This window comes from Ascidiella aspersa, chromosome 2 (genome assembly GCF_963924565.1).
Source record: "Ascidiella aspersa chromosome 2, kaAscAspe10.2, whole genome shotgun sequence".
Taxonomy (NCBI): Eukaryota; Metazoa; Chordata; class Ascidiacea; order Phlebobranchia; family Ascidiidae; genus Ascidiella; species Ascidiella aspersa.
Window position 1 is genome coordinate 14490021 of NC_139448.1, and position 21595 is coordinate 14511615.

Below are 21595 nucleotides of genomic sequence, written 5' to 3' on the forward strand. Positions count from 1 at the left end.
TAACGTTATGTTTTGTTTCCCTTAGAACGAAAGATTAGGGATAGTATACAAGAAGTTATTGTAACTTTTTATAGAATTTAAATATATCGTTTACCTTCCAAGCATGAGTACGACAGAGTGGGGACGAAACCTTTGGATTTATTATCTAATATCTAGAGAGAAGTGTAGCCAAATCATACTTTGAAACACCTTTTAATGCTTAATCCAAACCACCTGTCTTTTTCCTATTTGTGCGTCTTAAAAACACAATACGCGCATAGAATACTAATTCGCTGAATAGATTCTTTTCAACATAACAAAACAATAATATAAAAATTTGACCCCATTTTATGTCTCAAAAAAATGCTTCGTTGAAATAAGAAGTAAATTGTAAAACCTTCTTGGTTGAATACTTAAAGACTTTGTCATGTAACTCCATGATAGAACTTTTGGGTAAATTTTTGTCCTAGGCGGATCCTGGATATTTATTTTGGAGAAAATGAAAATTGTCGAAGGTGTAATTAAGCAAAACAGTCTCCAGCAACAAGGCCAGACCGAAAGTTGAAATAGCATAAACGTGTAAATAATACAAAATTTGGAATTAGACCAAGGTTAGACTATTTGCATATAGTCGGCATAACAAAAAATATATCAAAACTCGTCAAAATAAGGCCCAATTTGGCAGAAAAAGTCGAAAAACAAAAGCAAACAATTCATTTATTGTATTTGGGAATGGTAATTTAATTCGGACAACATCGGAGTAGTATTCGTCGAGCTTGTTTTCGTTAACAAGCTTTGTAAACAAGTCATTTTGCAATGACTTAAGTCCCAGTGGAAGTTATTACAGTCCTTATCATAAAAATAAAACGTTAGTTATAAAAATTAAACTCGATTGAATAGTACACCGAAAGCCATCGCAGACTCACCGAATCTGTTGATCTATGATGCAAGCAGAGCAGACTAGAAAAACAACTAGCCTGCAGTGAGGTTCGAAATCACGACCTCCGGTCAAGCCGGGACTCGATTGAATATTTTGAAATAACTCAAAATAAGTCATTTGTTCAAAAGACTTAAAATCAGATCATTGAAAAACAGTTACTTAAGTCAAGATGGACTTGATCATTACTAAACTGTGGTTAAGCGTTTAGATTATATTTTAAATCACAAAATGTCGCTTTGTATCTCACTATTACAAGCAGAATTTTTGAGCAAACAAAATATATTTTTCTGTCAAAAATATAAGCACGCAAATAGCTATTAGGATGAGACAGTTGGGCAGTTTTTTAGTGTTCTCAGAGACCCCCATTTTTTTAAATAGAACAAATTATCCTAAAAGAGGACACGTGGTTGCTCTACAATAACGACATTTGGGATTGTTAGACGCTAGTAGAACTACTCTTTGTCCAAAGTTTTGAATATTGGTATCGCAATAAAATAACAATAGGCTATATCAGATAACCATGTTGTAGACCCGCTTCAATAAAACTGCATTTAAAACATTATAAACTGAGTACGCCGTACGATTGAAATTTGCACGTAGGCCTACAATCGACAAACTGACTGATTTCGTTAAACTTAATGTTCCTATTTACAGTGTAGCTATACTTTAACCCAGGGGTGCCCAACCTTTTAGCTGTTGACGGCCGCATTGACCGTGTGATCTTACGGCCGCCAGCGAAATTTATAGAGATGACGTTAGAACGTTAATTAATTCATAACGTGACGTGATAGAACAATTATTGTTAAACATATACTGGATGTTGTCTAATGTTCTCGTACAAAAATATAGAAATGCAATATAGTCTAGTCGCGCGAAGCGCGAAAAAAATGTGTTTATTGGATTTTTAATGTGACATGTGACGCAGCTGAGCGGCTGATCGTCGAAACGGCGCGTATGCCAAGTCCCAGGTTGGTACCAAGTTCCTTAAACTGTCTGTGGTTTATGGTTTAAACATTTCTGTGTTTTTTTACCTATTAACGAAATACAGATTTTTTGGTGTCTGGGCATGTAATCCTTAATGTATTTTATCTCCATTTGCTCAATAACAGTTTAAGAAACACAGACACAATCTTATTGGTTTAAACGAGGCTTTCTATTACTACCGCTCCACCTGCCAACAGTTTTGCTATATTACTCGCATAACACATGAACCGTTAATTATTATGTATCATCAATTCTTATTTTATCTTTATGTGACATTACCGTCCAGATTGTTACATATCTTCTACACTGATTTCTTTTTGGATTAGTTGTAAAAAATTTAGCATATCCACCATAAACGCATAGCCTACCCGCACGGGCACGGCTGCCAACACATGCTTATTTAAATACGTGTTAACGGCCGTATAATTATTCATCGACGGCCGCAGGTTGGACACCGTTGCTTTAACCTAAATGAAGCACTACACACAGGGTCGGGTTTACCAATAGGCTAGGCAGGCTGAAGCCTAGGGCCTCAACATCCAGGGGCCTCGAAATTCGGTTTCGAAGTTGACAAAACTTTGACAAAAAGACAAGTTTAAACCCTACCTAAAGTATATATATATATATATATATATTCAAGAGTAGAAAATTCTATACACAACTGGTTTCAACCACATTGTAAACCAGGGGACGTCAACCTACGGCCCACGGGCCGGATCGGCTCGCCGCCTCTTTGACAAGCTTAGACAAGTCCATTTCACATACTTTTTTACTATTTTCACTACTTTTGCGAAAATTTTTTGCGCTTCGCGCGAATGTTCGTTCGACGTCCGCTTTGTTCAGTTTTGATACTGCGTTTTCAACTAGATCAGCAAACTACCAGTATAGGCTATTCCAAACAAATCGCGCTAGCTTCGTTCGCCAGGTGCGCCTTAACTTGAAACAGTTAACAAACACTGAGCTGATTAACTTTAAATGTCATCGCGTTCCCTCAAACTAGTTTCATTACACTTTTCATTAGTATAGTATGGATGACGACGTGTAAACACGAATTTTAAACTAAACAAACGCTTTTTGTCGCGCTTTGCGCAACACTTTACTGCCTCTGTAAATGTAATTAAACACGTCTTTAAGTGCAAATAATATCCAAGGCCCGCCTTATTCACAGTTGTTCTAACAGTTTAAAAACACAATTCTTAGTTAACATTTTGTGCGGCCCGCAGAGACCTTTCTTAGTTTGGTTTTGGCCCGCGACTAGAAAAAGGTTGCCGACCCCTGTTGTAAACATTCATTATTACGTCGTTTGTATCTTAATAAGGGGGGCGCAGTGCTAGGTCGTTTTCATGGGGTTAGCAAAGTTCTTCAGAAATCTGAATCGTTATTAAGTACTTGTGCCGAATTGTACAGTTCACTTGTAGGGCTTTCTAAGCGCAATTAAGAGATGGATTTGACGAGTTTGATCAGGAAGCAAAAGCAACCTTGCCGAATATTAACTACAGAGCTGTTACTAAGAGACAAATAAATGCACCTGACGCTGTAAGTGAACTTTCTGCAAAGGAAATGTTTAAAATAAATTCCTTTGTCCCTATAATCGACGCACTTGAAGCCAATTTAAGAAGAAGAGCTAATGTGTACAGTGACATTGCACAAATGTTCCTCTTTCTTGCTAATCTGAAAGCAACTATGGTAGAAATTGTACGAGGCGTAGAACTTTTAAAGGAAGCGTATCCGATGTTGACCCGAAACTTACTGATGAGCTTCTACAATTTCATTTGTACGTGCGACAAACACAAAACCAAGGGCTTACCGGTACAGAAGAGCAATATATTTCTTTGTCTCAAGGAGACACGGAAAAAAATAAACACTGCCTTTCCTAATGTGGAAGCAATATTAAGACTGTTTTTAAGATTAGCCTAATGGTCACTAACTGCTCAGGAGAGAGATTTTTCTCAAGGCTCAAAAGCATCAAAAATAAACTGAGATCGACAATGTCTCAAGAAAGGTTGTCCGCACTGAGGATTCTGTGCATTGAGAGTGACAAACTTCTGTGCATTGAGAGTGACAAAACAGATAAATTTTGATGAACTTTTGTATGATTTTGCTTTGACGAAAGCTAGAAAAAAAATTGTAGCCTAGTCTTACTCTATTTGATGGCTTTAAGCCTGTATAACTATTTTTCATTGATCCTCATAAATAAACTTTACAAATATTGTAACGTTTGTTTGATCAAAGAAATTAAAATTAAAAGCAAAACTGCCTTAACTAAATTTTTAATATTGTATTTAAAAATTTGCACCCATGAATGTGGAAAATTAAAAGAACGAAGAGTTTAATGAGGTCATATTTTAACATTAAGCAATGACATGTGATGTTGTTTAGAGAGAAATTCTGAGCTCAAAAATGGGGAGGGGTCTTAAAAATGGAATAGCCAAGGGCCTCTCATGGTTTTAATCCGGCCCTGACTACACACCATAAACAACACAAAAGGTGGGTATAAAAAACGGGCGTAATCAACAAAATAGGTCAGGTATAAAAGCTTTTGTTGCGGCTTCGGCTAAATTAACGACAAAGTTGTACTCGTTTCTTGCTCTTGGTATTGCGTAATCTTAAGTTTTACATAAGAGTTAACGCCGGATCAAAAGTGCTGATTTATTATGTCCCAAACTGCCATTACGACAGCCCGTATTTGACCCATGATCAAAGAAGTTTGTTAGGGTGACATAAAATTGCTCCCATAGGACATATTAGCAGAAGTTACGTCCTATTTGAAGTTATTTTAGGGTGCTGCCTCTGAAGAGGAAGTGTTGTGCGAATTGGCAACTAACTTCAACAATGGTGAAAAAAAGTTGATTTATTTCGTCTAAGTTAGACAAACATTTACCGTAAGAGCTCCTGTCCGCCACTACTGGTATTAAGAATGTCCCACGGTGCAATTCCACAGCACCGAAGAGGTTTGTCCAAATATTATATAATAGGGCAACACAAGAAAAAAATAAAATCAACGCAACCTCCTTTAGTGTTTGCACCAAGAATAATTAGCGCAGAGATGAGGTAAAGTTCAACAACTGCCCAAGAGAAGGATTCTCTTGCTGGATGGCGTTTACGTAATTCAAATCATTTTGATAAATATGAATACACCCAACAATTTTTTTACATTAGTATTACGAAAGCAGCTGTTAAAACTTGAAAAACACGTAGATTTATATATTTGTCTTCTATCCAAGTTTACTTCAGCTCGGATAATCGCAGAAAATGAGGTATTTCACATTTAGAAATTGGCAAAGTTTATTGCACACAATTATGTATTCGTGGATTATAAAGAATTGATTTTGAATAGTTACACCATTACAGTACAGTGACGAAAAACGAGAAACAAAGTATGATTACAGAAAAAAGACCACACAATAAAAGTGCAAATTGCAATCTAATGTTTAAAAAAATTAAAAAATATATGTTGAGATTGCAGTAAATATATGGTGTATTTACTGTTTCACGGAAAAATACTCTTTTAATGTCTAGGGTGCTTATGAAAATAGTCATTACAAGTCTCATATGAAATTAGATTGCCAACATCAAAACGACCAGACAGCGGGTATGTAAAAATGGGTAACCTTTGAAAGCAATGGTAATTTGATTATGATATGTAAAAAAAACTATTTATCAATTATTCAGAAACTTTAATACGCTATTTCTATGTTTACATCACAAAGCCATCTAGATATTTTATCGAAATACTTACACTTGTTATAGTTGAATACACATTTAATTGATATATATATATATATATATATATATATATATCAAATTAAAATTCACTAAACTTCAACATAAATATATATGTAAATAATTATACTTGTTAAATATTACCTATTGCACAAGAACTTTAGAAAGTGTCCAGGGGCATCTTTTTTGCTCAAAGGTGAATCCCTATTCTCTTCCAAAAAAATGTCCACATATTTCAGTGCTTCACGAGATAGCAAGTAAAAAGCAGGACACTAAAACACAATGTTTGTTGGAGACTAAATTAAAAAAATGAACTAAAACATTTATTATTATCTCGTTTGTGGTTAATTCAGGATTGCACAGCAGGACTAGAGTTAGACTATGCCAGGCTACCAAAGTCCCGAATCAGACAACAACAAGAGCATATTTTAGCTAAGTGGTTGGGTGGAATATAGGGCTCTGGCCAAACTGAACTCGGAAAAAAATGTATGTTAATTTGGCTGGAGTAACTAGGCTAGGGCTGCGGAGCCGGACTCGACGGAATCGGTTTGTTTTGCCGGAGTCAGACTCGGGACTCGAGTAAGACCGTGTAAAACTACCCTCATCCCGAGTCCAACGTGCGCATGCGCAGTATCAATTTTTTAACTGTTAAGGCGGCAAAATGTAAGTTGTAAAAGTGTAATAGCATATGTGAAATATTTTTAAACCATGTAATGCGGGTGGATCAATTATGACACCAATATGAGTGGATTGCAGAAAATTCACCTTAATTTAATTGCGTAAATGGGTAAAATACAGGCTGCAGAGTCAGAGCTTGACCCAGGACTCGGCAAAATCTTACATTTGGCCGGAGTCGGGACTCTGGTTGTTTTTAACCGACTCCGCAGCCCTGCACTAGTCAAACTTAACATCGTTTTAAAGGAGTTTAATCACACTGTTTTTAATTAACTATACGGCCCTGGTTTATATACTAATAAAATTGACCTTGAAAACTTACAGCATTTCTAGAATTGGTTTCATTTGGTTGTGGTTTTTCAAGAAACTTTGTGACTTTCGTTTCGGTAATTTCAAGAATCCCATGCTTTATTGTATCTAAACAAACAAATAAAGACATATTAGTTTGAAAATAATTTGTACTAGCACTCTTGACAGTCATGTATTTTTTAACTTAATTTAACAAAAACAATTTATGTGTAAATAATGTATTATATGTCAATGTAAGAGACAAAAAACAATTGGTAAAAATAAAAAAATGGTATTTTAATAAAAATACATTGCAGTAATTAAGAAATGGTTACCTTTCTCTGCGCATATGTACACAGGAACAAGACTACAATCATTTTCTTTCTTTGTTAATTCATAAAAACAATCCAACATATTTTTGAGATCAAAATCTTCAAAGAACAAAGTGTCACTAAAACATAGAATTTTTTTAAATATTTTAGGGAATAAAATAAAATAATCCAAGTTGATAAAAAAACGGTCCACTCTGGCACATTTTTCAAGCAAATTACTCTGCAATACCATAAAATCTGTGAAAGAAGCCATGAAATTACAAAACACAAAAGTTTATTTTAAAACATAGTGCTAGATCAAAATATAAAAAATGACAGTACTAATTATAGGCATTTTTATCTTATCTTGTGGTTCCCCCCAAGTAGGAGTCGATTAAAAGTTGCAGGAAGTCCGAAAATTGCATTGTAAATTTAGATTTGTTATACACTGTAGGTTGCTATTAAGTTATACATAGGTAGATTTATATCGAATATAGTTTTGAAAAATTATTGGTTAAAGACAGTCAAAAAATAGGTCTGCAAGCTTGAGGTATTTAAAAAGTTGTCCATTGTTAAGAAAAAGGTTGGGAACAGTGAAGGTCATACATAATGCAGAAACATATGCTTTTACAGAAATGTATCAATCCATTTTGTTAAACCCTTGATGGCCAATAATATCAGATAAATAACTTTTAATTGTGTTCGGCATAATTCACAAACCGGTACTTACCCCGCAACCACTAAAATGTTTTGGTTTTCAATGTTGAAATGCTTTTTAACAAATTGTAGGCATCCAACAGCTCCCATTCTTGTTTCATTACTCTCAGTTTGATCTGATACCACTGATACGTTGGATTTACCGTCAGCCCAGTTTTTAAACTGCTGGTAGTATTTCGCATTTGTCTAAAAATAAGTTCAACATTCATTTTACAACCTATAAAACTAAAAAATCCTGATTTAATAAAGCAGCAAACTGGTACCCCAAGGTAAACATGGTCGATATATCCAGAAGCTTCAAATATTTTCATCCAATGGGTAAGAAGTGGCAAGCCACCTATTGGGAGTAAACATTTGGGCATGCCTATCAAATAGTTGTACTTTAAAGATTGGTCATTGCATAAATCTCTCTCCAATCGAGTTCCATATCCTGCAGCAAGGACAATCACCTTCATTTCCTTTGTAACTGTGTAATTTACAGATTTGTGTTGATTGAGGAAAATACATAATCACAGAACAAAGTGACACGTTTTTACTTAGGCGACACCAAACTTTTATCATACAGGACTTATAAAAAAAAAAAAAAAAATAGCATTACTATAAAAATAGCATTAGCAAGGCATATTTTTGATAATTCATAGAAAGGTCGCAGGCCAAATATAAACTTTTATTTCAAACTTTTGATTTAATTATTACTAAACGAAGGAAATTTAAACAAATATTTATTGAAACATGTAGTGAGTTTTATAAAATTGTGATTTAGTTTGACATTTCATCAAAATTTAGCTTATATTTGCAACCTTATTTCAGGAAATGTGGTGCTAAAGGAAGAAAGAATTAAACAAGGGGGCTGATTTTGGACACAGGCAGTAGTTTGGCAACAAACTCCGTTGAAAGTAATCAAACAAAACAAACTTAAAGAAATAGTTCTAATTAGGTGAGTATATCAAAAAGAAAAGGCATTAAAATAAATCCTTACTCTGTTAGTAGTGAAGTGCTTTTCTTTTTTCTAACAGTTTAAAATAAAGTACCAAAATCTTAGTGGGGAGTTGCTGCAAGAAAAAGTACACATTTACAAAAAGTTTGTCAATTGAACAAATTAACGTAACAGATTTACTGCCTATTCAAATAGAATGAAATGTTGGTTTACAATTTGTCACAATTATGATTTGACAGAGTACAGTTTGCACAAATATGTCCAAAACAATTAAAGTAACACAATTGTTGAAATGTAAAGAGCAAATGCAGTAAATTGCAGAATGTTTTCTCTATCAATTAAACAAATCCCCGGCAGATGGCAGAGGAGCTAGACCTCCTGTTACGCTTGGAAGCATTGTTAAATCTGGAAGGTTTTGAATATGGAACTTAAGTTCCTTTCTGACTTCAGAAACCTTAGCAAGCTTTTCTTTATAGTCTTTCAGTTTGTGCTCAGACTCCTGTAAAAGACTGCGTTGCTGGCGGACATAATCCGCCAGCATCCTGGCAACTTGCCTCCGATCTTCAATTTCAGCAACAAGTCTTCCATTGTACTCGGCAAGTAACATGCATGCCTCATCAACCACCTTGAGTAGTCGGTCAGCGGTATCTTGGTCAGTAATTTTTTCCAACCGCGAAACGTCTTGCACTTCTGCAGGCAGACTGGCAATTTTTTCTCGGATAGTTGCATCGCTGGAGGCTGCACTTTCAAGATCTAGAAGAGACTTAGCCAAGTCCTCTGCATCAGGAGGATCCCGAGGTGAAAGAGTCAAATAGTCATCGTCTTCATTTTCATCTATTAGTTCATCAAGTCGACTTCGCTTCGAAACCTCTTTCTCTACCACAACCGGTGCTTCAGGTTTAATATGGCGTTTAGGTGGTCGTGGATTTTCACTTTGGACTTCACTGTGTGGTGCAGCTTTGGCCGAAAATATTTTATTTATTGATTGTCTAATTTGGGTTATATATTCATGATCATATATTTTGCGCTCGAGCCAAATATTCAACATTCTTTCAATGGATCCCTTGGTTTTCTGATCTGCATGCTTTGACACATGAGTGAACGCAGTAATAAGAACACCCCCATATGCTTTTGTGAATTCAGCCCCCTTTTTTCTGCTATTTTGTATGACATCATTTGCCAAGTATAGAAAGGTTAACTTTTTCTTTGTCTTTGCTTTAATCAGCTCGGTTTGCCATACTTGCACTATTGTTTTGGCATGCTTTCGGTGGTGAATAATCCACAAGGATAGAGTCTGTATGCTTTGCTGGGTGTTGTTAAGTTCACCAAATTTTTTTATTAAAGCATGCTCAGAAAATGTTGACATGGTATTACTCTGAATAAAGTATAATTTGAAAAACAACCACATACCTTTAAACACTTACAAAAATTCAGCAACGAATATTTCAATCAGACATCATACTCTGAAGTCTGAACCAAATTTTCAAGTTTACATTTTTTATTTTTGAATAATTTATGTCAAAACAATCAGTTTGCTGTGCCACTGGTAGTATAAAATGATTAATCTAGGCCTCTAAGGATGTTTAAAGTAGAATCACCAGGTTATTACAGAATAATAGGTTTCAAATTTAGAATGACAAATCCAGAACATTGAAGCCTGGTATATGTTATTAATAAACTCTTAACTCTAACCCTAACTAACTCTAACTTAAAAATGTGCGCACATTGTTCAAAATAACGTCACGTCCCTGTTGACCGTTTTAGCTCTCACAAAAACTAGCTACCACAGACAGCACAACACATGTGAAATGAAAAATGGCATTTTGTTGTTATTTTGTGACTGAATAATAGAATACTTATTAAGCTCGATTTCTACTGTTTGTTACCACTTGACAGCCTGTATTATAATGCGAATTTACACAATTTATTTCAAAATACTAGCTAATTAGGCGAGAGACGTATATGATATAGTACCAATTTCTGGAATATAAGTAGTACCGATTTCTGAAATATGATGTAAGAGATCCAACGCATTTGTAAACCATGTGTGTTTTTCTTCTTCTGTGCGTTCGATGACAAAGAATGTGCTAGAAAATTGATTTTTTCTGTCAAAGGGTTCCAAAAAATGTAATCCAGCATGTACATTGACGTTAACGTGTATTTCTTCGTATTTGGATGTTTGACTTTAAGAATCTAAACTTTGAAGAGTGAATCGAGAACATCGCTTGAAGGCAGTGCTTCTCAACTTATGGGTCGCTGTTTGATTAGGTTGGGTCGCTGACTGCGGAAATATGTTTATATTAATTGAGATTGTTTCTGAGCAAGATTTGTCAATTGGAAAAATTAAGGAACCGATACAAATAATGTCTAATACATGTAATAGTTATTAAAATTCGAAATTCTTTATGCTAACGCCGATTTTTTTGTTCGCTTACAAGAAGCTATTTTTTAGTTCGCTTATAAGAAAAAACAATTGGGTCGCCGCGAAAAAAGGTTGAGAAACACTGCTTTAATGTATAGAAGAATAAAAAAAATCTTTATTTTGGCCAAATAACTAGTCCTTGCCTTAAGTGTATCGTGTTTAAATTGGTGATTTAAATAACGTTTTGGGCAACAAAGCAAATGCTTAGTTTCATAAGAAAGCATGTATTTACAAAATGTACAGTTAAACAAAAAAATTCAAATCGCTACGAAACTAAACGCCATGCGAGAAGTTGTGTTCATAGGTCATATTACGATAATAAATTTTCGACAGTTGCTTTTCTTCTTTTCTCGAACATCCCGACCAGTGACAAATCGCTCCTGTTGACGCTCATTAGCGCCATTAGTGTGCGTATACGCAATTGGATTCAACAAAGTAAGTGTGCGCTGGACCGCCATGTCCCACTATATATGTTATTCTAATTAAAAGTATGTCCGCGCTTGTTCAAAATTTCATGCTTTTTTTCTGTGACACTGTTCGCAATGAAGCCACTCACTTTGTCCGATATTGATAGCGACGGCGAAGTAACAAACATTGCGTGCTAGCTGCGTGATGGGCTTAAGGTGCTAGAGATGAAGGCTTTACGAACGAATGTCGTTTATAGAATGCTTTTCGAGAATTTTTCCTTGCAAATCCGCCGGTATTCGGCCAACCGTCGGAGGTCTTGGCACCAACGGATGTCGACACGTCGATTGAAGTTGCGTAAGTGTGTGTTTGGTGGTTATTTGGGAAAGTGTGTTGACATCACAATCCTTCCGCGAGTTTTCTTTCGCACGCCTATCTTCAACACGTTTTGTACACGATGCAACGTTGGACGGCATTCTGTCCACAGACTTGCGACGGCCTGAAAAAAAAGTCAAGGTAAGACACCCACCCCTCGGAAATTTTACTGCGGACAGAATAAGTGTCCAGTATTTATTATTTTAGTTGCATAATTTTCGCAATGAGCTGCACAAATCAAAACCATGACATTTCGTTCACATTTACTCGGAAATATAGGATTACAATTTTTAACAGAGAGTAAAACTTCTATTTTAATCTAACCAAAATGCATTATTGCATGTTCTAGATTGGTTAAGAGTAACACAAATTGCACAAAGTTTCAAACTTCACCTTTCTCTAGGCAAACTTGTGAAATTCTATCGCGACAAGTGCTCATGTCGGTGCTCAACAAATTCTGTGGAAAAGTTAGGTTGTTAGAAGAAGGTTATTCTTATTTTACTTTCCTAATCAACTTGCGGTTGACAAATTGTTTCTCACGTACCTATATCACTTTACGACAAGCATTTAACGTTTGTTTGCACTTAAGTAAAAATTATGTCACAAAAATACAACAACTAATGACTTTACGCACCGCTTCTGGTTGACGACTTTGGCTTATCTTATGCTTGAAACGCAAAGTTTCCTCACTTCTATTGTGGTGTGCGCATGTTGATGAGAATTTAGTTTCTTTTTCTTCGCGCACTTTTTTGGAACCTAAAATAGAAAAAGATTTAATTTAATTTATGCTTAGCAAACTAAATTATGCTGTACAATAGTTCTTCTTCTTTACCTTATACTCTTTACCGATGTTCGGTTTAGATGATGTTGTTTGATGTTTTTCGCTGATATCAATGATTGTCTTTTTCTGTTCAACTCGTTTTGTCATTCTGCATAGTTTCGTTCTGTGGTTTCCACCGTTTTTTCACCTTTATGTCCTGTATACGCAAGGATGCTGTTAGATCTGCTATTTTTGTACAGTCTAGTGATACTTATCTGGCGAGAAGGTGGAGCGGAACCACAAGACAGTCTAAGACAGAGACACAAAATTAAAACGACTTGGCAGTAATCTGGAAGTCAGAACCAGATAACTTTTGGTTCAACAGATAACGGAAAGCAGGCCTTGACAAAACAACAAATATAGGGTTAATTTTTGTCAGCATTACAATTTAATAAACGTGATTTGTTAAACATATATGTCACTTATAAAAATCACTATCTATAATTTACGGACTATACGTACGACATAAATATGCTCGTTAAATTGATTTTAACTTGTACGAGTATAGTACGCTAAATAATATTACCCACCTTTAATCGAAAAAACTTTTCCAGAACAACTTTCTTTTGCTTTTACTTTCTTCGTTGTAGAAGGCCGTTTTGTTGTAGAAGGCCGTTTTCTTTCAAAGTCCTCTTTTTTGATTTTTTTTTTTTGATTATTGATCATAGATAAATTAAATAATAAATCTTTTATCACCATAGAATAACTAAAAGCGTAATGAAATATACCTTGACATCAACTTTCTGTTTTAAACGAGATTTTTTCGAGATGATACCAACTCGAGGAATTGGTGACGTTTTTGTTTTAAATGCAATCTTCATGAAAGAAAGATCCTCATCAAAAGCCTTTTTTAAACCTTTTCAAAGGCAATATGCACGCAGATCATTACGGTCGGTGACTTGACGCTTATTTTGTTTGTCCGACATTTCAACGCGTTGTTGATGAGGTTTGCTTGCGACTTGTGCAACAGATAACGACTTCTGAGCATTCAAGTCAACTGTGCTGAACTGTTTGATGCATTGTTTAAAGTCGTTCTTTCGGAAGCTCCTTGCAATCTCGCAAAACTGCCCACCTTCCTAGCAGTGGCAAATCTTGAATAACTCGATCAACTTGCCAAATTCCCACGGTTGGTTCCACTTTATCAGGAGCCCACGTCCAGGGATATTCGACGGCTTTCGACTGGGCATTGTGCTTTCTTTCGAATGGTTCCGTATTTTATTGGTTTTGCGCAGCTCGTCTCTTCAATTTTCCAGACTTCGGCTTCACCGGCATCTTTTTGCGGAAGCCGGATCATAATTCCTGCATCGCGCAAATTTTCCGCTTTATATCCTTTTTTGAAGTGGAAGTTTCGTCGATCCTGCAGCAGCTGATTAAGGTAACTACTTACGTAAATGGATTGGTGCTTGTAAACTGCCATATACAAATAAATACACCATTAATGGAGTATTAAAGACTTTTACGATCATGGGCTGTAAATTACACACCTGCTTTGTGAGCAACAGCACGCTGGGACTGTGTACTGCTGCAAATCCTGTGAGTAGCAGAATCAGGGGTCAGAAAGATACTCAAAACGCGGCAGCTAAGAATCATCGAATTTACAATTCACTGATAGTGACAAGTCCTTGTTGTCTTTGGGTTCCTCAGTTAACCAAGGATCGTGCAATATTTCCCCAGCTGTTGGCCTGTCCTTGACGTTGAGTTTAATCAGGCGGTTTATCAAATTTTGACAATCTAAATATAGCAAAAGCAATTTAACACAAACAGTAAACTTGAAGGTGTGAACTAACTACAACTAACCTTTTGTTAGACCTTTTCGGAAAGGTAGTGGTCTGTCATTCCACTTCATGATATTTTTGTAAACCTCTTTCGTTGTTTTTCCTTTAAACGGAACGGAACCATTCGTCAACAGATAGAGTACAATTCCGCTGGAACAAAAATATTAGTATGAGCACCGATTGCAGGAAACTATGACATTTGTTTTCTGCCTACGTGTCAGCTTTGAAGGGGTTATAAGGGATTCTATGACTTTTCTTCACTTCTGGTGCCATGAAGCAGCGTGAAACGCAATGTGACGCGGTAGCAGCGCCTAGGCACGATTCATTATTTTTGTCTTGCTTTCTTTTGACTTGCTTTCGCGAACTGAATGCAAATCCGGGATCAGCGATTATACCTTTTCCGCTGTTCGAAACCAGAACGTTTTCCAACTTTATGTCTCTGAAACAAAACGAAAATTTGAAAACTCTTTTATGGGTGTAACGAAATGTTTTACGCAACAAGACGAATTTAATTTTTTGAGCAAATAACGAAGAAACGGCCTCGATAGTACCTGTGTGCAATATTGTTCTGGTGTAATTGGTGCACTCCTTTGGCAATTTCCTGAAAATATCGTCTGGCGTGTTTTTCCTTCGTGTAACCCTTGTCAGTTTTTTAAGTATGTTAGTTGAATATTTTCTTTAGGTCTACTTTGGTAGCAAACTCCATAATCATAAATATTCGTTTGTGTGAAACGAATACATCCAATAACTTTATCTGAAATATATAAGTTGAACGTCACCATTAAACTCATATTTATGTTTTATCGTACGTTATTTTTATCTGATATAGTTCGTACAACATTGGGAAGTCCGAAATCCTTGTTGGTGATGGAGATTTCACCAGGAACGTATTAGGTGTAACGTTCCAAATATTCAGTTCCGAGCGTACATAATCTTGATTGCAACCTGCACAATACATTTTTTAAGCTGTGGGTGGGATTATCGCAGCTTTTTATTTTAATATCTAAAAAATTTTCCAAATTATAATCTGAAATATTTCTATGAGAATGAGTTAATTTATGTGTTCATTTTCGAGGGAAATTATTTATGATACCTGTTAAGTTAGAAAAGGTAAACTGTTCAGTTGGATTGTCACTCCACTGCTTGTTTAAAGCTGATGTGTACAACTTCAGTCGAATCACAGTCACAATGCTATACCGAAATTGTAAAATTCAGCTTTTAAAGTTGCGGCACTATTACCATGACAAACCAATACAATAAATAAAAGTTAAAGAAATGGAAATTTTAACTCTCGGAAAATTTTAACCCTCAAAAAATACCAACCTAGTAATTTAAACGGCGTTAAGTATGTTTCTCACACAAACTTCATCTATATAGTTCAGTGTTTCCCAACCTTTTTTACACTAGTGCCCCCTTGGGCTCAATATTATTTCAAATCGCCCCCCTCATCTTACTTTACAGTAAAGTATTATATTAATCGTTGTCTAACATCGTATTGTCTTCACTTTCGTTTCGATGAACTGCCGTCATATTTCAGGTTGTCTAACATAGATTCACTGTTGGAATTTACATGAGCATGTGTGTAAATTGAAAAAATTAGGACATCGGTGCCTATTAAAAGACAAAGGCATGTATACGTAACCGAACTTATAACCAAACTCAAAAAGGTCTCTTCGGGCCGCACAAAATGTTAAATAATAATTGTGTTAGAACAGCTGTGAATCTGGCGGGCCTCGGATTTTTTTTCATCCATACTACTAATGAAACGTGTAATAAGGTACTTTGAGGAAATGCGGTAATCTCAATTAGATAGTGTAGTTCAGTGTTTGTTAATATTTTTAAGTCCGGGCGCACCAGGCGAGTTTTTCGGGTAATACCGGCATTTTTTTTAAATTTCCTAGTAGTTTGTTATTGCCGAAAAAAACATCAAAAAATGTTAAAAAATATATGCCTAATATTTTTATATACGTTTTCCGTTTGTCCGCGACTCACTTGGCAGTCTTCCAAGAAGCACTGATCTAGTCGAAAAACAGCATTAAAACGTAAACTAACCGGGCGTAGAAAGATCATTCGCGCGAAGCGCGAACATTTTTCGCACGTGCTAAGTTAAAATAGTCACAAAGTATTTGAAATTGACTCGTGTCTAGTTGTCAAATAGGCGGCGGGCCGTAGGTTGGCGACCCCTGCTTTAAATATACAAACATTTTGCCGCGTATAAAACGGTGAAACGTAACAACAATCAACAACTTTACATAAGAAAGCCAATTATTACGTAACAATGGTCGGGAAACAAGTTCGCAGTACGGAAGTTGCCATTTAAGGTTAAAAGTTGCCTACAGTGCTGCTTGTTACTATGTTTATGTGAAACTTTTTATAAAATTTTGCCATAACTACTTTCATGTAACGTCCCCTTATGTGGCGTTCAGCGCCCCCCAATTGAGAAAATACCCAAAACGCCCCCTTATAACTCGCCAACGCCGACAAGGGGGCGGTACCGCCCACGTTGGGAACCTCTGATATAGTTAATGTGCATCCTGCGTAACATTTTGAATGTAAGATTCGTTTTCTATATGAATCTCCTAATTAACACATAAAACATCCTGACCTCAAGTTGCTCATTTTCTTTTTGAACCAACTTCAACTTCTCGCTGGATCTGATCTTGTGCTTAGTAGGTTGGACCAAAAATCCTCTACCTGTGGCCCAACCTCCTACATACTTGTCGAACAGAGTGTATCCATACCCTGCACAGATGCGTATCTCCTTCTGTAGAAGAAACTTCTTTACCTGTGAGTTCATTATTCCTAAACAAAATGTCACTGATATACAGCAAAAACAATAAAAGCTTTAAATCTGATAATAATATTCGCTTTGGCACTAGCGCTCTGAATCTCGTCCTTTCTCTCCAACCTCCAATTTCGCAAGTTTATCCGAAAAAAAGTTACTGAAATGTGAGCATTGTTAAGTATGAAAGTGATGTAACAAAGGATTTTCAGCAAACAAAGAAGTAAAACAGATGCTAATATTGCTAATAGGAAAGAAAACATAATAACGAAACACATCAGATCAATTATATTTTACCTATATATCACTTTTAAATGAATAACAAAATCATTAAAAAATGAAATACGTATTTTTTTTCAATTCCCTTACCGGTATAGCCTGTCCACATGGACATGGCCAAATTAAAAGTTGGCTTAAATTTCGAGCTGGCCGGCCATAAATGGTGGCCTATGACGATTACCTATCAGTTAACACAGCATGGTCCAACTGCAGGCCCGCGGGACAACTTTGTTCCGCTTTTTTGGCCCGCGAACTGGTCGTCAGCTTGGCTGCAATCTAGCAATATCACTTAATTTTTGTTTCTTTGTTATTGCAATGGACAAAAAACTTCGTAAATGATCCTTTGTGACAGGGTTTCTCAACCGTGGCCCTCGGCCCCCTGGGGGCCACGGAGCTGTCATTGGGGCCACGAGCATGAGTATGTAGCAATGTCGTGGAATTGCAAAACCTGTGTTACTATTTTTAAGTTTTTTAGTTAAACTCAAACTTGTAGTGTTAAACCTTCTTTGACCTATTGTAACGCATTTTTTCTAACACGTTACTACTACTTGCTAATCGTGAGAAGTTCTGCAACAAATCGACGTCAAGCCAATTTTTTTACCTGCTCGCCTAATTGCCAAACATTGTTACGTCACAGATAACCAACATTTGTGTTTTTCTAGTTAGCGATATTACCATTTTGGCTCTGAGGGATAGATTTGTTGTTGTTCCATTGATTAAATTTTGTGGTAAAATTAATTGTGTTAAGTGGTCAAAGCAAGCTCAACAGAACGAAGAATAGTTGAATTGCACATACTTTCAGAGGTTTACTATTGAAAATACGTTTTTACACAAAGCTTTAAGAATGTTTTGTGTTAAAAAATGTCGAAAATTCGCAAATGGTGCGAGAGTTACGTCTCTTTTGGCTTCACAAAAGTTAGACGAGACGGCCATAATTGTGCACAGTGTCTGCACTGCTCGGTGGTGATGTCAAACGCGTCATTACGACCCTCAAACTTAAAAATCATCGTGATAAATAGCATCCCCGAAGAGGGAATGATGCCGCCGATGTTTTCTGCCAAAAGAATACGATTCGACCAGGAAGCGACGTTACCTGATTTTGTATTTTAAGTGTATTTTTTTATCGGCTTTCGTTCAATCGAAGTGTTTTTTATTAACGTTGTGAAATAGAATAAGTGTAAACACGTTAAACACAATTCTAGCTATTTTTTTTAAATCAAGGGGGATGTTGCGCCCCCGCCGCGACCTGCGCACTGGGGCCTGGTCCCGTACAGTTGCTACCGCGCGAGTTCTTGTTGTTTGCAAAGGTTTCTGGTCAGATATGCTACCTGTCATAACCATAACTAAAATTCCAATCAAAAGTATATTGTTACAACGAATTAAAACGTTATCAAATAGCATTAGTGAACGTTATTTTCAAGTTAATGTGAGACAGACAGCCACCGCCTATTGCAGCGACTGTCGGCTAAAACTTCGCAAAAGACTTCTCTAGAGAAAAAGCTCAAAGCCGCTAAGAAACGACATGTATATAGCCAATACGTAGGAAGAAAAAGAACACGAAAGTTACGTCATATTTGGCCAATAAGACTGGCCGGCACTCTAAAACATGGCTAGGCATTACAGCGGCCATTCTAAGGCCAAATTGCAGCGGGAGTAAGAGACCAGCAAAACAAGTGGCTTGTTTTGCAGAACGTGAGAACATCGCCCACAAGACTGACAGTTATAGATTACGAGATTAAAGGTTACATGTCAAGTTTGAAACGAGGCGAACTAAAGCAGAAAAACTTAGGAATTTTACACACAACAATACGGAAAACTTTACATCATCAAATATGATATTATGTAACTGAAGAACATATTTGGCAAACGAAAGCTGAAACGCGTAATCTAAAGCCCTATTTAAAAATTCGTAAGATAACTTAATGAACTCTAAGATTTGGCTTATGGCAATTAATTAATTTGGGTGTTTAAGTGTTGATAAACACGTAACAGGGGGCCACGAGGATTAAAATCCATTCGAAGGGGGCCACGAGGCATGAAAGGTTGAGAACCACTGCTTTGCGGTTTCATAACTAGGGCCTACCGTTGCTTAAAGGTGTAGATTTCAAAGTTAGTATATAAGCCATATGCCAGCGATTCTTAACCTGGTGGGGGCGCCCCCCTAGGGCCAAAGCCCCCCTAGCGCCAAGCAATTCTTAGGGGGCGCGAGCTCTAGGTTAATATTTAAATTTTTTGCAATTTTAATGGTTTCGTTTGGGTTTTACACCACTCCTACAGCGCTGTAGGCTACATACTCTGTTTTTGCGATGTTTAACATTGAACCTGCAAAACATTTTCGAGCTTCGCGCGAATCTTGTTTTTCTACTTTTCTTGACTATATTTTAGCCCAGTCTCATTTAGTGCCATTGCATGTTTTCTTATCATCGAATGTATAACGGCCCTATTTAATTACAAATTTTCTATTTTATAGATAAACGATAAAAGTCATCTCCCGTAATCCATATTTTATATATGACAACAGGCTTGCAACAGGGGGACTCAAACTTTTTTGCGCAAATCTATAATGTTTTTGCAATATGGCCGTTGTATTGTGTGTCGTCACATCTTTTGAAACAAGATAACACACTATTTAAATCAATGTGTCGAGCACGAGCAATTTATTGTGTGCTCAATGCCACCCGATCCGTTAGAAATCAGTGCATTTCTAAGCAAAAAGGTCTACGACAATCAGGGCATCCAATGGCAGAAAAGTCTAGACTTTTAGACCTTGAGGTCCTGGCAATGCACTGATTTGGACCTTTAGGTAAACTCCCGGCGAAGATAAATGAAAAATATTCATTAAAAGTTCAGAAAAGATAACAAAAAATGTGAGATAGGATTAATAACACTTGACCCACCTAAACCCTAACGCTAACCCGAATCCTAACCCAAATAATGTGCGTTATTTTAATAATTCTTTAAATGCTGGGGAAAAAAGCCCAAACTCGGATGGTTTCTCGTCCATTGTATTTAAGATTATTACGTCACAAATTGAGGTATTGGGGCCTGAAGCGTTATAATTATTAAATTATCGCACATTATTTGGGTTAGGGCGCTGGTTAGCGTTTGGGTTTGATTGGGTCAAGTATTGTTAAACTTAATCTTCTTATGCACATTTGTTAATGCAAATTAGTGCATTGTCCAAGACCTCAAAGTCTAAAAGTCGGACTTTTTGATCCTTTGAATGCACTGATTGTCGTAGACCTTTTTGCTTAGAACTGCACTGATTTCTGACGGATCGGGTGTCAATGCGAAAACCCTCCTGAATTACAGTTTAGCGTCAACTCAACCAAATAAACTCAATTTTTTTCGTGTTTGCGCGACCGACAACAAACTTTACTATTTTCAAGTTGTCTCAGTGATATTTAGTGGAAAATGCCGAATTGCTTTTCGCAGGGGGGCGAAAGGCCTATGAAAATTATCAAAGTGGGGCGCGGCTGAAAAAAGGTCAAGAACCACTGCCATGGGCCATGTATAATTTACCAGCAATAAGCCTAGAATCGCTATTTAAAAACATTGGCCCGCAAGATAAAAAAAAATTGTTTTTGGCCCGCGATGAAAAGAAGTTGGACCACGCTAAGTTAACATATGGCCAGTGCCGGATTAACTAAGTGCGGGGCCTGTAGCAGATTGATTTAATGTACAAATAATGACCGGGTAGAAGGCTAATTGAATATTTATAGATTTGATCTACATTCTAAACAATAAAAGTCTAATGCAGGCGACCCTTTTCTAGTCGCGGGCCAAAACCAAGCTCAGAAAGGTCATTGCGAGCTGCACAAAATGTTAATTAAAAATTGTGTTATTTAAATGTTAGAGCAAAGAGATTATAACCCTTTAGTTAGAGCAACTGTGAATCAGGCGGGCGTCGGATCTATATTTGCTGGAAACCCGTGTATAGCCGATAAATAAAAAAACAAAATTGTGATAACTTAATATAGATAACCAAATTGCAATGTTATTTGTTGTTACCAAAATATAACCACTAAATACTCAGCTATTGCGCTGTACACTTGTGAACCACGTCACACATACTTCCAAGAAAGATCCCTATTTCGGCTCGCATAACATCACCCTTGTTCTGTTTGTCTGGAATGGTTTTGTTTACTTTTTAACTAATTGGAGTAGCGTGAAGCTGCTGGTA

The 21595-nt window shown here is 36.5% G+C and overlaps 2 protein-coding genes across 2 annotated transcripts; both read right to left on the reverse strand.

Moving 5' to 3' along the window:
• Positions 1-5164: 5164 nt before the first annotated feature.
• On the reverse strand, positions 5165-8671 carry LOC146163872 (uncharacterized). The gene is made up of 7 exons (XM_083381282.1): positions 8597-8671; positions 7881-8083; positions 7631-7803; positions 6925-7040; positions 6624-6718; positions 5771-5898; positions 5165-5514 (listed from the first exon to the last, which is right to left on the reverse strand). Exons 2-7 carry the CDS (start codon positions 8070-8072, stop codon positions 5412-5414), a joined length of 807 nt encoding a protein of 268 aa, XP_083237408.1. The 5' UTR covers positions 8073-8083; positions 8597-8671; the 3' UTR covers positions 5165-5411.
• Positions 8672-8882: 211 nt separating this feature from the next.
• LOC146163873 (regulation of nuclear pre-mRNA domain-containing protein 1B-like) lies at positions 8883-10006 on the reverse strand. The gene has a single exon (XM_083381281.1). It carries the CDS (start codon positions 9960-9962, stop codon positions 8889-8891), a length of 1074 nt encoding a protein of 357 aa, XP_083237407.1. The 5' UTR covers positions 9963-10006; the 3' UTR covers positions 8883-8888.
• Between the last annotated feature and the right edge of the window lie 11589 nt (positions 10007-21595).